A 16,746-nucleotide genomic window follows, 5' to 3' on the forward strand; every position below is an offset into this window, starting at 1 on the left:
CGAGCGCGGAGCTCGGATGCGGCGAGAGGCTGGCTCGACCGCGAATGGCTCGAGCACGGAGCTTGGATGCGGCGGGAGGCTGGCTCGACCTCATAAGGTGCGAGTACGGAGCTCGGATGCAGTGGGAGGCTGGCTCGACCACGAATGGTTCGAGTGCGAAGCTCGGATGCGGCGAGAGGCTGGCTCGACCGCGAATGGCTCGAGCACAGAGCTTGGATGCGGCGGGAGGCTGGCTTGACCTCATAAGGTGCGAGTGCGGAGCTCGGATGCGGTGGGAGGCTGGCTCGACCATGAATGGTTCGAGTGCGAAGCTCGGATGCGATGGGAAGCCGGCTCGACCGCAAATGGTTCGAGCGCGAAGCTTGGATGCGGCGAGAGGCTGGCTCGACAGCAAATGGTTCGAGCATGGAGCTCGGATGTGGCGGGAGGCTGGCTTAACTGCGAGAGGTGTGAGCACGAAGCTTAGTTGCAAGGGGAGGCTAGCTCGACTGTGTATGGTACTAGCGCGGAGCTCAAATGCGGTGGGAGGCTGGCTCGACCGCGTATGGTGCGAGTGTGGAGCTTGGATGTTTGTTGTTATTTGTAAAATGTATGTTCGTTTGATGCCTTTGTTTTTGATTTGTTGTTAGTGTTGAAGTTTGTGTGAAGTTACCCACACAAAGCAGTCAAAGGGCTCATCGACCCCTAGGTCCACTTTAGGCGATTGCTGAGCCCGTAGGCTCATTCCCGAAGGTAACCTGCGCTAGGCGGTTGTGGAGCTCGGAGGCCTGTTAACTCCGAAGGCTCGTTCCCGGAGGTAACCAGCTGGCAGCAGTTATGCATCATGGCGAACCAAGAGACTAGGCTTGTTCCCTGCGAAGGTTGACGAGTCTAGAGATTTGTATTCTGACTGGCTGTTGTTTGGGAAGAGCTCGGGGACTATGGCCCTAAGCCAATGCATTGAAGGCAGCAACCTAGCACAAAGGTCGGCAAGTCAAGGGACTTGTGTTCCGACTGGCTGTAGTTTGGGCAGAGCTCGGGACTCTGGCCCTTAGCTAACACACCGTGTCCAACCAAGGGATTGGGCTTGTACCCCGTAAAAGTCAGCAAGTCTAGATACTTGTGTTCCGACAGGCTGTTGTTTGGGGAGAGTTAGGGGACTCTGGCCTTGAGCCAATGCATTGAGGACAACAACCTGGCACGAAGGTCGGCAAGTCAAAGGACTTGTATTCCGACTGATTGTTGCTCGGGCAGAGCTCGAGGCTCTAGCCCTTAGCCAATGCATCGTGACCAACAAAGGGACTGAGCTTGTATGCCGCGAAGGTCAGCAAGTCTAGAGACTTGTGTTCCGATTGGTTGTTGTTTGGGCAGAGCTCGGGGACTCTGGCTCTGAGCAAATGCATCGTGGGCAGCAACCTAGCATGAAGGTCGACAAATCAAGAGACTTGTGTTCCTACTGACTGTTGTTCGGGTAGAGTTTGGGACTTTAGCCCTTAGCCAATGCATCGTGGTCAACCAAAGGATTGGACTTTAGCCATGTTGTAGCACGAAGGGCCAATAAGTCAAGAGACTTGTGCTCGGGCGAGGTTGTGATGGGGCAAGGCTCGGTGGCCCTAGCCCTAACCATACTTTGTGGTGAGTCAAAGGAATCGATTTGTCTGATGGAGACGCTTGTTCGTGCCAAGCAGACTAGCATTAGTGCCCAGCGATTTGTTCCGATGAAGCCGTATTGGGACGGTCGAGAGGTGCCCTGATGACCCCTATTGTCTGCATTTGCCATTCCGAGCCACAGGAAATAACTTTGTTAATAGAAACAAAATTTACATAAGTATTGAGAGAGATAAACCTAGAGTTGTTGTAGGTTTGGGGGAGTCCGTGCTTGCCTGCTAGGGGAGTCTGTCGGGAGAGCCCGCTGGGAAAGCCCGTCGTGTGAACCGACTGGGAGAGTTTGTCGGGTGAGCCCACTGGGGGAGTCCGCCAGGTGAGCCCCTTGAGGTGGAGGGCCCATCATAGTTGAATAGCCTGTCGCTGTTGGAGGGCTCCGTGCAGTGGGAGAGCCTATCGAGGTGGAGGGCCCGTCGAAGTTGAAGGGCTCAGTGCAGGTGGAGAGCCTTGAACAGAGGAGCAGAGGAGGGCCCTGCAAATGGGCACTGTCCAAGCCCAACCAATGGCGATCGATGTGGTGACCGCTGGCAGGTCAATGGACCTCAGGCATGGTGGTGTGAGGCCCTAGGTGCATGACAACGTGCACTTGTCATGCCCTATGCATATGTCCCTGGGTGTTTTTACTGTGCATATGTCCCAAGCGTAAATTATACCCCCTGGGTCGAGAAGATAAGCGGCCCGATCACTTGAGCTACAAGTGTCATGTGCAGGCACTTAAGCGCACAATATTACCAATTACATGGGCGTTGAAGAGTTTACTCGCTCGATTTTTGTGCTTGCGCCATTAATAAAAATAAGAGCAGGCGAACTTGCAGTACTTATATGGAGGAAGCTTCATTCATCATTCGGAATTTATTTAGTGCACCTGAAAAACGTCATTCTCCCACTTTCGGCTTACAAAGTGAAACGAATCCCTCAAACAACGCCACTGTTGATGCTAAAAAAATTGCACAATAGGCCGGAATGAGAGAAAGAGTCATTTTCGGTCCACTGAGTCGATTGAGCCTTGATCGAAATTGTTTGAAGCCCCCGACAGTGTTCCGGTGAGGTTATATGGTGGCGATGCGTACATCCATGGCAATGGATAGAAAATAAGTGCAGAGAAAGTAAGAGTAAGGAACACACATATTTACGTAGTTCGTTATGTTGCCTATGTCCACGAGCGTTTGAGGAGGAAAAGTTCACTATAATATACTTGTTTATTGTCTCTCATGACCTCTCATTTTTCACTGTACAAAGAAAAGAGGAGCTCTTCCTATTGGAGCCACTGTCTTCCTCGAGAGGTTGTTGAAGAAGAAGAAGAAGAAAAAAAAAAAGATAGAGTGCTTTTGTCATCTAGCTGAAGGCTTTTTATATATCTCCTTATTGCATGTGCTAGTCTGCAATGATTTGGACCTGACTCCTTTGCGTGTGTTAGATTTCCTTCTCTTCCTATTTTTCCTCTGACCCCTCTGACACTTGCATGCTCTTATGTCCCTCCTTATCTCTTTCTTGTTTCCCTTCTTGTCCCTAGTGGTGGCCTGGGTCCAACTACGTACAGGTTATGGTATTTTATCCCTCCACACTCCTTCCATTCCAATATTGATGTTCTTATACATGTTGGTAGACAAGGCAATGAACTAGGTGGCTCATCGATTAGCACGACATGCACGTTGATACTACTCAATATCGGTAGTATGAACCTCGGATTTTATTTTGGGTAGCATTATGTGGATGTTGCTGGCATGGCCCTGTTGTTATGTAACTTTCTTTGCTGTTTATGCTTGGATTGGAAGACTTTCTGTATCTGTTTATATATGAATGTCATAATGTTATTTCTCAAAAAGAGAGAGCTAGCTGATTCGTGTTTCCGGCAAGGGTTCTCGAAGGATCTTGCTAGGAAATTATGAAGTACAAAAAAGTTTCTAACTCGGGAAATATTTCCTCCTTCGGAAAGTCCCCCGAAAGGAATTTATTCCTTATTAATCGGTCCGTAGAAGTTGTGGTTGACGCCAACAATCTCCATGCATGTCTTTCTTGACCCGAAAAACACGCGCGAAATTGCCTGCAAGGCTCTAAAGTAAAAAAACCAAAACATTGTACGTACGTATGTCCCCACGCGGAATTGGCTGCACCTTTTCAATTAATAATTTTTATTTTTCTAAATGATCAGGGCATAAACTTGACACTTATTTCCAGCAGCTAGCTATAGCAAGTTATATATAAGGATTCCATATGCAGATCTAGCAGCTAGCCATGCGCATTCAGTGCTCAAGCTAACTGATAAACATGTACGCAAGCTCTGGCCATCAAAAGTCTGATCATGAACGTCAGATGATGGTAATACAAGCAGGTAGTAACGGTACTACCACGCCAAGAGAGCGTTGGCGCCTGGCTCTTTCGATCCTTCGGGAGCGGAATCTACTTGTATCAAAACCGGCGGCGAATAAATTAGCTGAGATGGGCTCTCTTAATGCTCTCCATGGAGTCTCATCCTCGAATGACGACATAGGAGCAGCAGCAACAGCAGCAGTAAGTTTCAAAATATCATTTTAGAACTAGAATATGTGTTTTAGCTAGGATTTGTCCCTGGCGGATTCTTATCAATTTCTTTTTGCTACAATATATATAAATACTGTAGCCAATTTGTTGTGTACTTGCATTTTCTTTTTTGTTTGGATTTTTTGGGAAGTGGGGGTGTGGGGTTGTATTTCTTCAAGCTGATAATTAATAAGCCTGAGAATAAGCAGTCTGCAAGATCCTAATTAAGATGACGATCATGAGTTAATTCCTGTCTCTTAAAATCACAAATCAATAATCTATATTGTACTCTAACAGACAGGGAAAACTACTCTATAACATGTAAAACTCATTTATTTCAAAATTTGACGTTCCTTCGTAATGAAGTTCCAAAGTGTAAACATAAACTTGACAAAGAAACTCTACAAGTCTCAAATAATGCCTATTAAGTACTCAAACCAATGTTTTGAATACCGTACCGGACGCTGTATCGGTCAAGGCACTGGAACGAAATATTTCGATACCGGTACCGTTTCAGGATAGCGTTTCGGGATAACGTTTCGGGATAGTCAATCTATAAATAAATTGTATATATAAATATATATAAAAATTATATTCTAAAATAATAGTCTATATATAAATAAATGATATACAAATATATATATATAAATTGTAAATAGTCTAGTCTGAATTGGGGGTTAAAAAATAAGCTTGTAGTTTGAAAAAAAAAAAAAAACACAGGCCGAAATATCGGCCGGTATGAAATATAGGCCGGTACAGGCCGAAATTGAGTCCGGTACGGTCGGTATTTTGGCTGGTACTGAACAGGTATAGTACCTGTACTGGCCGGACGGCCGAAACGAAAAATTTCGGCCGTACCGGCCGGTACGGTACGAAATTTAAAACACTGACTCAAACTAATAACATAGTAAAGAATTATTAGATTCTTTAATAAATATTCTAATGGTCCCTTGTGTTCTTTGACACTTGTTTAAAACTAGTACTCCACTTGTGCCTCCCAAGCACTTATTCCTTTACACTTAACTAGTCTCATTCTGACTTCCTATTCCTATTTTCAATTAGCACTTTAAAGTCATCTGAAAAATATTAGAGGTAAGAGGTGAGTTTATCAACAGTTCAATAGGTAGCGATTATATATGAGTATATAAATATAAGTTATTTATATATATATATATATGTATGTATGTATATATGTGTAAAATACAAAGAGATCACCTTCGTTGCAAGAATACTGAACAACATTATGCAAAAGCAAGCATAGAACTGAACTGACATTAATTAACAGATTATTGATAGTAGTAAGTAGGTTATCAGTTGATTAAAAAAAAAAAGGTTATTAGTCACTTTCAATGTGGTTCGATTTTTCGAGCGATCGAAGGCCCTACATGAAAATATATGGCTCGTGTACGTACGCGTGTCTGTCCCTAGCTAGCTAGCAAATGATATAGAGTATTCCTAGACCATTAATTAATCCACAAAAATTGATCTCCTAGTCTTTCATCTATCTATCTCTCTCTCTCTCCCCTATTGTCAACTGCCAGTTTCGATTAATAAAATAAAAATCAATTACTATCTAATTACGTACAGATATCTTCTAGCTAGTCGGATATCTTGCAGGATTCACCAAATACGAGAAGCAAAAATCTGATCTCATCCGCAATATCATCATCTCAAGTTTCCACAGATCATGTCGGTCAAGAGATCAGCGAATTGTATCATATCAGTGCTGCTACCAACCTCCAACAGGCAAGCATTAATCAACAACCTTTATTTAAAATTAGCAGTTTTGTAATTTTACTAATTATAAATAAGTAATTTTATATATAATTGTAAAGTATATAAATATTATATAATCGTTTTAAAAAAAATAAAATATAGCATTAAAAAATTAATTTTTTTCATATAAATCCTATACTTTATTTATTTTTTTAAAGTGATTATTTAACGATTACACAATTTATAATTATAAATATCTTCTATATATATATATATATAAATGATTTGTACATGCCTTTTTTCTCTAACTTATTTTCTTTTACTTTGGTACAGTGGTATAAATAGCATAATTTTGACCCTTCGTGACGTTCACTCAAACAATTGCATGTTGTGAGATCGAGTTGCTCAATCAAAATTTTGGAGATTGAAATTATATATTTCTACTCTATTATAATAAGTGACTATCTAATTATAAATAATAATTTTTATTATTTTTTCGTTAAGTTTTCTTATTTTTCCGTTAAGTCATGTTTTACCAAAATATCCTTCAAACTCTTAACCATTTGACGTGTAGCTCCCTTATAGAATTTAATGAATGATCATGTTTTACCAAAAGGTCCTTTAGACCCTTGACCATTTGATTGTAGCTTCCTTGTCGAATTCAATGAAAGATCATGTTTTACTAAAAGACCCTTAATAGCTCCGCGGCGCATATAAATTGACGTCTCTTTTTCATGTCATTTTTGTTTTGACAATGTACTCATTTTCCTTTCTTTTTTTTTCAATTTTTTTAAATAAAAAATTAAAATGACTTTATTCTTTAGAATAGAAATGCTTTAGAGCATTCTCATTGTAAAATTCAACTTTAAGTAAATTTAACTAATAAAATACTTAAAACACTCAATATATAATATTAATTATTAATTTAATTAGAACATAATTATTATTAATATTTTAATTAGTAGAACTATAAAATGTGATAAAAATAAAAATTTAAAAAATTATTAAATTAATAATATTTTATTATTATATAGAGAGTAAATAGATAATCCAATATGGATACAGACCAATGCTCATACTTTGTTGAAGTTGAGATTTTTTTTTTAATCTTTATTTTTTGTCTTTCTTTAACCTTGTATTTTCTTTTTCCAGATAAATAAGTTACTGACTTTTTCACTTTTTTTTTATTATTAAAATCATTATGTCATGTGCACCCAGGGCCATTCCCTAATATAATAATTATAAGCCTATATATAGAGGTTCTATTTATTGTGTAATGCATGTCTTAAGGTATGCTAAATGAGATTTTTCATTCAATGTGTAGCTATTTCGATCTACCCACGCATAGCTATATATACGACTAGTTATCATAAAAATTAGCTACTTTTTCCAAAAGAATTATTTGCAACACTCGTGCTTGAATTTGGAAAAGTGCCCAACTTTCTCTTGAACTTTTCTGCCTTGAGCTACCAAGTACTGATGATCAGTTTGTTGAAGAAAGTTCACAATATATACTTATATATCTTGTGATTGATATTGATTTTTTGCAGGATCCACACATTACACTAGGAAGTGCAGAAATCTCATCGGCATCGCCTCATGTTTCCATCAATGTAAATTTGGATGATGAGATTGACAATCATAACAATGATCCAGAATTGCAAAGAGCAAGCATTGCTAGGATTGTAACGGAGAAGGATCTACGTTCCTTACAGAAGTTTGGAGGCGTCCAAGGAATTGCAAAGGCTCTTAATACCGATTTACAGAATGGAATACCTGGTGATGAGACTCCTGCACATTATCGCTTCTTTCAGTTTAACTTAAAATATTGGAATCGTTATATCATTGTCCTTCTCTCTTTGTCGGCGGTGCTGTCACTCGTCTTTGGGATTGTGGAGGAAGGCCCAAAGACTGGTTGGTACGAAGGCGCCATTATAATTTTTGCCATCCTCATTCTTGAGGTTGCTCCTTCCGTACGTAACTTTTGCCTTGAGCTTTCATGGAAGATCCTAGAAAAGCAGAAGCCCTTGGAAATGCAACCACTAGAAGTCAATGTCTTCAGAAGGGGATGCGTTCAGAAAATATCCATCTGCAAAGTTTTGTTGGGGGATATAGTTTGCCTCGATGGGGAGTATAATTTGGTCCCTGCTAATGGTTTGTTCATATCTGGTGAATCCCTAAAACTGGATGGCGAGCTACAAACCATCATCAATGATGAGAACCCGTTTATGTTATGTGGTGCAAAGGTGATTGATGGAAGTGGGCGCATGCTAGTTACCTCTGTGGGCATGGACACAACATGGGGTGGTGATCATTTGATGCACTTTATAAGCGACCATGCCACGCCCTTCAAGACCACACTTCCAGCAGAACTTGAAAATGTGAGCAGCAGCATACAAATTACTGGGCTTCTAATCTATATTCTTCTCCTTGTAGTGTTGTTCCTCCGTTTTAAGCTTGGAAGAGATGATGTTAACTCTAATCTCCCTGAGCTAAAAGGGAAACCAACTGAGATAACTGATATGATGAACAAAGTTTTCATGAAACCAAATGCAAAGATCGCTGCCATGACAACTTCACTTGCCATGCCAATACTGGTTGGTGTAATGGAAGGAGTACCTTTTGTAATCAAACTTGCTATTACTTTTTGGAATAGAAGGATGCTGTCTGGCAAGGACTTTGCTCAAAACCCTTTCGCTTGTCTCTCCATGGGTTCAGTTACAAACATCTGCTTTGACCAATATGCTTGGCCAACACTCGACCAACTGGGAGATAACAAGTGCTTGGCAGAAACAAGAAACGCAATAAAAGCTTTGAAAAGGGCTGGAATTAGCATCATATTGATTTCAGAAGATGAAATATCGGAGGTGGAAGCTATAGCTCTCAATTGTGAAATGTTTCCTTGCTCAAATGGAATGGTGCTTGAAGGTAAAGACTTCCGAAATTACAGCAAGGAAGAGAGGATGAATAATGTAGATAATATCACTGTGATGAGAAGCTCCTCACCTTCTGATAAGCTTCTTCTTGTGAAGTGTTTGAAGGAAAAAGGTCGTGTCGTAGCAATGGTAGTTGGATACAAAACGAATGATATTCCATCAATAAGAGAAGCTAATGTGGGAATTGTGATGGGGAGCAGTGAGATCCCCAAAGAATATTCTGACATTGTCATCATGGAAAGAAATTTCAGTTTCTTAGTTGAAATTGTAAGGTGCGGAAGATGCATTCATGACAACATTCGGAAGTACATACAACTTCAGCTCACCCAGAATATTGCCGGGCTCTTGATAACCGCCATCACAACCGTGTGTCTTGGATATTCTCCTATTACGACAATCCAATTGCTTTGGGCAAACCTTGTTGTTGCCTTTCTTGGCGGTCTTGCGCTACTGACTGAGCCACCAACAGATCATCAGAAATTGATGAACAAGTGGCCATTGAGACAACATAAACCACTCATCACAAAGGCTATGTGGGGAAAGCTTTTCAGTCAAACTCTATATCAGACTGCCATCTTGGTGACCTTCCAGTTCAAAGGGCAGGCGATCCTACGAGTCTGTAAGAATGTTAGTGAAACCATGATTTTCAATAGTTTTGTTCTCTGTCAAGTATTTAACCTAGTGAATGCAAGGGAACCGGAGAAGAAGAATATGTTTCGGGGCATTCATCGTAACCGATTGTTTGTGGTGGCTGTGATCGTTACTCTTGTACTGCAGTTTGCTTTTATTGAGATTGAAAATATCCTGGCGGGCAATGCAAAATTGAATTGGGTGCAGTGGGTGGCATGTCTTGTAATTGGGATGGTTTCATGGGCTATAGATTGGGGTACCAAGTGCATACCAGGCTATGTCATGGGATTGGTTAAGTAGACCATTTGGCTCATGTATTGGAACCTAGAATAACACCCTCTGCTCTGTTAGAATCTACTCATCTTGAGGTGACTCTCATCAAACTCAGACGCCAACCCCATTTTAGTTTAGTTTTGACTTGGTCCAGTTTCAAAATTGTTAGATGCGGGACACATGTCTCTTGACAGAACGTACCTTAGAAGGAACATGTATCTCACATCCAACTAATTTTAATTGTCCGCATTTAGTATTAAAAAGGCGCGCGCTGACTATCCATCAATGGGCTGTATATATAGCACCTATTTCAGGTTTCACTTTACTTTTTCCCCCAAGGACTTTGCTTGCTTAATTTATGTTCCTGTTAGCTAGTGTTCAGTGCATCTCTAAAGAAACTTGTTAGCATGCAATGAACGCATATCTAAGGGCGCGAGACATCATAATGCATGATGCGGTCATTCACTCCAAAATAAAGCACAAGCACGTCATGCATTACGTACGTACAATGTCTTCAAAGTGTCAAGCTTTCCTCGAAAACATTTTCAGTCGACGTTAACGTTGTTTATCGTCAGTAAAAGGATCTTCCCAAAAATTTGAACGAAGCTTCAAAGAAAAATCTCCTTTCATCCCTCTCTGTCATCCACAAACACTTTAATATTATACAAACAAGAAAAATCTAAATTAAATGACATTTTTTACCTGACCATTTGGCTTGGAATTGGAACCGTTGTAATTGAGACACCAGTAGAGTTCTCAAGTAATTCGTAAAGTTAAACACGTCGAGCACCATTTACCATATAAACAACTGAGTTGTACTGCTGCAAAACAGGGACTCGTGTATCATTAAAAAATTATTTATTATAGAAACTATTTATTATATTTTATTTGTGGGCTAATTATTTAATATCAAATTAAGAAATATTGAGAGGAATAACAAATAATTTTTTTTTCTAGGATCAAATTTTCAGCAAAGATATATATATATATATATATATATATATATATATATATTGAGAGGAATAACAAATAATTTTTTTTTTCTAGGATCAAATTTTCAGCAAAGATATATATATATATATTGAGAGGAATAACAAATAATTTTTTTTTCTAGGATCAAATTTTCAGCAAAGATATATATATATATATATATAGTGGTAACTTTTGATTCACCCCAACAACTAATAACAGCTCGGACCCATTAAATGTAAATAAATAAATAAATCACGAAAATTTGGCTTTAAAAAAAAACAATAATAACTAACGACAACAAAGAATATTTAATTTTTTTTTTTGGCCATATTATCTCATGAAGAAAAAACCCCCGATTATTTGGCTACAGGTGAATTTCTCAGTAGCATACCTTGCGAAGACGTGGATACATCGCTGCAATTCCCCACAGCTCACGACAATTAATAGAAGAAGACGTAATAATATGATCGAGTCATCGACCTCAGTTCCCTCCAGTACGGTGGTACGGAAATTTCAGTGACCACTTCACAATCTACCTGTCAGATGGCTGGACCCTCGGATCTGTCCCACATGATCACGTTGGTTGAGGCACGACGCCGCATGATCTTAATCAGATGATTGATCAAGTACAAGCTGCATTCAATTATTGTCTGTTCTGCTCTTCATAATGCCAAGCAAATCATTTTAAAAGTTCACGCGGTTTTGGATGATCGGTAGAGACGTAATGGAAGCCTCAATCTCCAACCTTAGCACGCGGCAGTTACACTAGTCTTGGAGCTACCTAAACATTTGGAGGAAGTTTCGAGGAAAACAAATAATCTGAACAGAAAAAGCAACATATATATATACACACACACACGACCAGCTACCTATGAAGCAATTTTTCTATCGGCATCAGTACCGTTATTGTGTGGCTGCTCAGGAGAAAAATACAGTTATGTGAGTATATATGTCTGGCTACCAATCATACCATCGAATTCTTTCATTCTATTTTTGCCTACCCATTAATGATTAATTTGTTTGTTGAAGTGCAGAAAGTGAGTTTTATGCACAGCGCCAGCCGCCATGCATATTCAGACAAGCTGTATGTCGAGCACAAGCTCTGGCCACGATGTGGACCTCGAGTCTCGGCAGACGGCCTTGCTAATATCCGGCAACAGTAGCACTGCAAGAGAACGTTGGCGCTGGATTCTTTTGATCCTGCAGCAGAGAAATCTAATATCGAGAGCAGATAAATTAGCTCATGATGAGAAGGGTTCTCCTTCTCTCGATACAGTCTCATCATCAACTTCCTATTACAGTATAATCAGCAATATCGATGGCATGACCGGAGAAATGGTAAATTTTCTTACTCTTGCATGTCTCGATCGCTTGGATCTTCTGTGCATGGCAGGTACAGATATATTTCTAGCTTCTTGACAACTTCTCCAAATAGATCAATGCTAGCTGATTTCATATATTAGTGTATAACTAGGTACAAACAAAGATATATTACTAAATGAGTATTTGAAATGCCATCCCTATCATGCATGGCCTGTCAAAGATAACTATTATTAGAGATTCATTATTATTGATATTTCAAACTACATAATGATGCAAGCGAAATCATTTTGAGCGAAATCTATGTATGAATAATTAAATATACTGCTATGGAGATGATTACATGTCAGTTGTGATCACTATGTTTCTTTTATATATAGTCCTTAATTTATTACATTTGTATGATTTCAGAAATTAGCAAAGGGAGAAAAATTAGTTGAAAACCATATATATTGACCATCAAACAGTTACAGAATTAAGACCATGCTCAGGAATGATCCCCCAACCCCTTTAACAAAGAAACTAAGAAATTGAGAAGACACAAAAAAAAAAAAAAAAACATAAATTTCTTCATTTTTCTAATCGATAAAGTATAAATTATCTTGCTTATCTCTCTGAAATTTAAAGAAAAGAAACCTAGCTAATGAGGTTTTAAAATTTCGTAGGCTAAACCCAAAGAATATGTCCTTGTTGATGAAAAAAAAAAATGACCGAGCCTTCCTTACCATGTTCAGGGCCGGACCTATCATCTTTAATTAGATGTACGTACCTGTTCTCCAAGATTTAGGGATGCTCAAAACCGCATCCAAACCTGGGTAAATACCAGAAAATTAAATATAGCAACAAGTGGTAGTGCTTGAAGAAAGAAGAGCAGTTCGGCGCCTTTTGGCTAGGGATCTAAATATTGCAATTCCAAGCACAAGGGGAACATGAATAAAGTAGAGATTATAAACTAATATTCATATTTTAGCTGAAACAATTTCGTACTTAGCTTTCATAATATATTAGGTGCAATTTAACCTCTTAGGGGAATCAAAGGCATGTGAAGAATTTCACAAGCACATAAATTAGAAAATTGAAATTTATTAGATGAAAACTAAAGTTAACGTCATACCTTGAGTCATTATACAATAGATAGAACTTTAATTAAGAGTACTGTCGATGCATATATATGTTATAAGCACCTTGATCTCCAATTTTTTTTTTTTTTTTGAATAATTTTGATATTCTCTTCTTGGTCATCAAAGTCATAACTGATTGCCCTGGCCTCTTTAACTTCTCATTAATTTCAATAAAATGTATGAATTAATTGATTACAAAACTTAAAAACTATAACTAGAGAAAACCATAAAGACACGCATGAGGAAAAAAAAGTTAAATTCTAAATAAGATTTTAATTATATTTACTTAGATATATTACATTTCATATAAAAAGTTTAACTTAATGACATATTTTTTTATATTTAGTAATAATACAATAATATATATAATTGATGAGTGTGTATATATAGTTACTTCTTTTGGATAAAGTTTGCTACACATGCAGTATGGTTACATTGTGAAAACACCAAGTTCGTATGGACTATAGCTATATATATTGAGGATGAGCTTTACATCTGCCCTGAAGACTACTGACTTAAGTTTAAGATTATAGTCATCACTCTGATATATATGTTGTAATTGATATTTTGCAGGATCCACAAATTATAACAGGCGTGGAAATATCATCTGCATCACCTCAAGTTTTCATGAATGTAAGTTTGGACGGTGAAAGTGGTAATCGTATAAGCAGAGACGCAAAACTCCAGCAAGAAAACATTTCAAAGATGGTAAAGGATAAGGACACGGATTCCTTACAGAAGTTTGGAGGCATTCAAGGAATTGCAGAGGCTCTGGATACGAGTTTAGAGGATGGAATACGTGGTGATGAGGAAGATCTACGTTCTCGACGCAAAACCAGCACACTCTCGGCCACAACCCAAACTCCTGCACGAAGCTTCCTTCAAATCCTCCTGAAATCATGCAATAGTTACATCATTTTCCTTCTCTTCGTGTCTGCAGTGCTGTCACTTGGCTTTGGGATCAAGGAGGAAGGACACAGGACTGGTTGGTACGAAGGGTTCATAATACTTCTTGCCATTGTTGTACTTGTAGTTGTTCCTGCGCTTCGTGACATCTGGCTCAAGCATTCCCAAACAATGAAATGTACAGGAAATCAGAAAGCATTAGAAATGTGGGAAAATGTTGATGTCTTCCGGGGTGGATGCCAACAGAAAGTATCCTTCTGTAATGTTTTGCTGGGTGACATAGTATGCCTGGAGAGGGAATATCTAGTCCCAGCTGATGGTTTGTTCATATCTGGTGAATTCCTAAAACTAAATGATGGTTCAGAGTTCATTGTTGATAAAAATAACCCTTTTCTGTTCTATGGTGCAAAGGTGACGGAAGGAACTGGTCGCATGCTTGTTACCACTGTAGGCATGGACACAACATGGGGTCATTTAATGAAGCAGGGTACGCATGCCCCCAAAAATACCCCTTTACCAGCAGAACTTGACAAGGTGAATATTGGCATACAAATTGCTGGGCTTTCAATCTCAATCCTCATCCTAGTAGTGTTGTTCCTCCGTTTTAAGCTTGAAAAGAAAGATGTTGACTCTAGCCCTCCAGACCTGAAGGGGAAACCAATCTCATGTGAGGAGATAATAAATGCAATCAAGAGAATTGTTCTGAAACCAAATGGGAAGATCAGTACCCTGACAACTTCACTTGTTATGTCTTTGGTTGGATTAATGGAAGGAATTCCTTTTGTAATCACACTAGCCATCACTTATTGGAATAAGAAGATGCTCTCCGACAAGGCCATTGCTCAAGAACCTTTGGCTTGTCTTACCATGGCTTCAGTCACAACTATCTGTCTTGATAAATCTAGTTGGTTAACACTAAATCCAATGGCAGTTGATATGTGCAGCACAGAGATGCTAAAAGAAATAGAAGCTAGGAGAAATGCTGGATTTAACATCATATTGGTATCAGAAGATAATGTGTCAGGGTTGGAAGTTTGCGAAGGTGGACTGCTTCCCGACTCAAATAGGATGGTCCTCGAAGGTGAAAAGTTTCTCAATCACAGCCCAGATGAGAGGATGAATATTGTAGATAAAATCACTGTGATGAGAAGCTCTTTCCCTTCTGATAGGCTCCTTCTGGTGCAGTGTTTGAAGAAAAAAGGCCATAAAGTAGCAATGATTGGGGTCAAAACAAATGAGATTCCAGTACTAAAAGAAGCTGATGTGGGGATCGTGATAGAGGCTTGTAGCAGTGAAATGGCCAGAAAAAGTGCTGACATCATCATCAGGGATGGAAATTTCAATTTCTTGGTCACCATTGTAAGTTGCGGAAAATGTACTCATGACAACATAAGGAAATATATCCTACTTGTACTCACCATGAATGCTGCAGGGCTGTTGATAACCTTGCTAACAACGATATGTTTTGGATCTTCTTCAATAACTTCAGTCCAGTTGCTCTGGGCAAACTTCGTTGTAGCCCTTCTTGGCGGCCTTGCACTACTGACTGAGCCACCAGCAGAGACACTAATGGAGATGCTGACAATGAGACGAACTGAACCACTTATCACCAAGCCTATGTGGAGAAATCTTGTCAGTCAAGTTCTTTATCAGGTAGCCATCTTACTGGCCTTCCAATTTAAATGGCAAGCTATCCTGCACATCGAAGAGAAGGTTAGTAAAACCATTATCTTCAATAGCTTTGTTCTTTGTCAAGTATTCAACCAAGTCAATGCAAGAGAACTGGAGAAGAAGAACGCATTTAGGGGCATTCATCGAAACATCTTGTTTTGGGTGGCAGTGGGTGTCACTCTGGTACTCCAGGTGGCTTTCATTGAGATTGCACATATAGTTGGCTGTGCAAGATTGAATTTGGTGCAGTGGTTAGTCTGTCTTCCAATTGGTGTGGTTTCATGGGCCATCGATTACACTACAAAGTGCACATCAGGCTGCATCAGGGATTGGTTGATTGCACCAATTAACTCACATATGGGAGTCAACAGTATGACACTCTCTGCTCCCTCAGAACCGACTTTTAATCTTGAGCTGCCACTCATCAACGAAAACTCCACACCCGTTTCATCTTAATTTATGTCAATTTCCACTTCTTGTATATAAAGAAGGGGCACGTACAAATAACATTCCCCAACCGTATAATATGTCTCCCCAACGATGTTTGGGAGCTTTATATTCTGGTTGCTGGACAGCAACATTTACTAATCTCCATGTCTTTTTCCTGTTCTCAAACCAGAAACGTTGTGCACATAAGAATGATGTTACTCCCGCCTAAGCACCATGAACTCATGTAAGTTTACCGTATAATGACATGATAAAAGGGAAATACATCAAGTTCTAATTTCACTTTAGTCAACTAACAATTGTTTGGAACAAGAAACTGCTAAAACAATTAGTGACACACCGAACCCTGCAGTTCTCTGCATTCTAATTCAAGATATTTCAATAATTAGCGTGCAGATAAAGTGCTTATACCGAACCAGAGGGATCTTTATTATCGTTGAAACGAAAGATAAAACAAAGCAAAATTTGTGAAATGGGTATCGTACAGAGAGAAAGAGCAACTTAGAATCAGGCAATACCAGCAAGAGGCCAATATGGTGCCAATGTTTTGCCAATTGAAAAACCTTTAACTGTGCTAACCAAAAAAATAT

The 16,746-nt window shown here is 39.3% G+C and overlaps 2 protein-coding genes and 1 long non-coding RNA gene across 3 annotated transcripts; 2 read left to right on the top strand and 1 right to left on the bottom strand.

Annotated features, from left to right (window-relative positions):
* The first annotated feature begins 3,912 nt into the window (after nucleotides 1-3,912).
* Nucleotides 3,913-9,918, top strand: LOC121265655 (putative calcium-transporting ATPase 13, plasma membrane-type). The gene is made up of 2 exons (XM_041169345.1): nucleotides 3,913-4,155; nucleotides 7,431-9,918. The coding sequence occupies exons 1-2, from the start codon at nucleotides 3,913-3,915 to the stop codon at nucleotides 9,744-9,746; spliced, it is 2,559 nt and encodes an 852-aa protein (XP_041025279.1). The 3' UTR covers nucleotides 9,747-9,918.
* A 268-nt stretch (nucleotides 9,919-10,186) lies between these two features.
* On the bottom strand, nucleotides 10,187-13,164 carry LOC121265318. Its single transcript, XR_005940648.1, has 3 exons — nucleotides 11,083-13,164; nucleotides 10,422-10,527; nucleotides 10,187-10,355 (listed from the first exon to the last, which is right to left on the bottom strand). It is a non-coding gene; the product is annotated as an uncharacterized LOC121265318 (long non-coding RNA).
* Nucleotides 13,165-13,534: 370 nt separating this feature from the next.
* On the top strand, nucleotides 13,535-16,190 carry LOC121265317 (calcium-transporting ATPase 12, plasma membrane-type-like). Its single transcript, XM_041168899.1, has one exon. The coding sequence runs from the start codon at nucleotides 13,760-13,762 to the stop codon at nucleotides 16,163-16,165; it is 2,406 nt and encodes an 801-aa protein (XP_041024833.1). The 5' UTR covers nucleotides 13,535-13,759; the 3' UTR covers nucleotides 16,166-16,190.
* Nucleotides 16,191-16,746: the final 556 nt, after the last annotated feature.

This window comes from Juglans microcarpa x Juglans regia, chromosome 5D (assembly GCF_004785595.1).
Source record: "Juglans microcarpa x Juglans regia isolate MS1-56 chromosome 5D, Jm3101_v1.0, whole genome shotgun sequence".
Classification (NCBI taxonomy): Eukaryota; Viridiplantae; Streptophyta; class Magnoliopsida; order Fagales; family Juglandaceae; genus Juglans; species Juglans microcarpa x Juglans regia.